At 61.8% G+C, this 1,433-nt stretch overlaps 1 protein-coding gene across 1 annotated transcript in view; it reads left to right on the top strand.

Annotated features, from left to right (window-relative positions):
• Positions 1-548, top strand: part of SERINC2 (serine incorporator 2) — a 6,495-nt gene extending 5,947 nt beyond the window's left edge. Inside the window, exon 9 of the mRNA XM_009893001.1 lies at positions 410-548. Coding sequence (XP_009891303.1) covers positions 410-548 — 139 coding nt within the window. The remainder of the gene's footprint in view (positions 1-409) is intronic.
• The last annotated feature ends 885 nt before the right edge of the window (positions 549-1,433 follow it).

Here is a 1,433-nt window from a genome sequence, read left to right as displayed (position 1 = left end):
AAAAAACTTCTTTACAGTTCGGGTGACAGAGCACTGGCACAGGCTGCCCAGGGAGGTTGTGGAGTCCCCTTCTCTGGAGATTTTCAAGACCCACCTGGATGCAGTCCTGAGTGATGTGCTCTGGGCAATCCTGCTTTAGCAGGGGAGTGGGACTGGATGATCTCTAGAGGTCCCTTCCAACCCTGAAAATTCGGTGATTCCGTGGTTCCTGGGGCAAGCTGTGGGGAGCTGCGTGGCTGCTCTCCGCTCTCTCCTCCATGCTCTTTGCCTCACACCCACGGCTCAGTGCTCCCAACCCCCAGCCCTCCCCAGCGTGGTCGCTGCCCGCCGTGCTCGGGGTGCGCAGGGGGATGGCACCACCACCGGCGCAGCACAGTGATGGGTGACACCCGTGTGTTTGCTATTTCAGGCCGGATGAGAGCATGCAGGTGCTGACGAGCCCCTGGACGGCCGTGTGGGTGAAGATCTGCTCCAGCTGGGCCGGGCTCCTGCTCTACCTCTGGACATTGGTGGCTCCGCTGGTGCTGCCCGACCGGGACTTCAGCTGAGGTGGCCTCGGGCATCCTGCTGCCGGGTTGGAGCCACCGCAGCCTTGTCCCTCGAGGCCAGGGACACCCCCAGCTCTGCCTTAGCCTCGGGTTTTGCATGCAGGAGCGGCTGTGCTGGGTTGTGCCTTCTTGCAGGTCTTCTGTTTTAATCCAAAAGGGCTGAAGTGCCAAGCAGGGAAAACCAGCAAGGGTTGGGAAGACTTGAGGATGTTTTTAAAGCTCTTACCATCTCCATGTTTGTCTAGTGCCTTTGGCGGTGCCTCCGTAACCTCTTCTTCTAGTGGAGACCACTGCCTCGCCTTGGGAGGGTTTGGTTTTCACCGGTTGCTGTTGTCTCGATTGGTGCCCCGGGACCGTGGTGCCTTTTGGAGGGGCTCTGAGGACCGGCCGTGTATCGGGACCCAGGACCCGGCCGGTGTTGTCTCCCCAAACAGCCTGGAGGAAAATGAATCTCGGGGATTTGTGGCTGGAGGCAGATGTCCCACTTCAGCTCCCCAACCTCCGTGGTGGCCCCAGCTCCTTGAGGGCTCTCCTGCCCAGCTGTCCCCACGGGAGGACGGGTCCCTGGTCCTCGCTGGAGCGCAGCTCGGGTTTCCCGCAGGCTGTGCTGGCCTGGCCCCAGCGCCTTGCCTTCTTAATAAAGTCTCATTTGGAATCGACCTGCCAGATTTGTCCTTCTGGGGTCTTTCCTGACGCGTGTGGTGGGTGTGTGGGAGCGGGAGGAAGGGGGACGTATTAAACAGCCCTAACGCCGGGATGAGGGCACAACTGGCTGCTCCGTGGTGGCATCGCTTTGGGGCACGGTGGCTTGGAGCCTCGGACCCCGCTGCCAGCCTGTGGCACCCCGAGAGTCGCTGCCGGGGGGGGGGCGCTCCCGTACCCGGC

The sequence above is a fragment of the Charadrius vociferus genome, unplaced genomic scaffold (genome assembly GCF_000708025.1).
Source record: "Charadrius vociferus isolate BGI_N301 unplaced genomic scaffold, ASM70802v2 scaffold459, whole genome shotgun sequence".
Taxonomy (NCBI): Eukaryota; Metazoa; Chordata; class Aves; order Charadriiformes; family Charadriidae; genus Charadrius; species Charadrius vociferus.
Note: the sequence above shows the minus strand (reverse complement) of the source record. Positions and strands in the feature narration are given on the sequence as shown.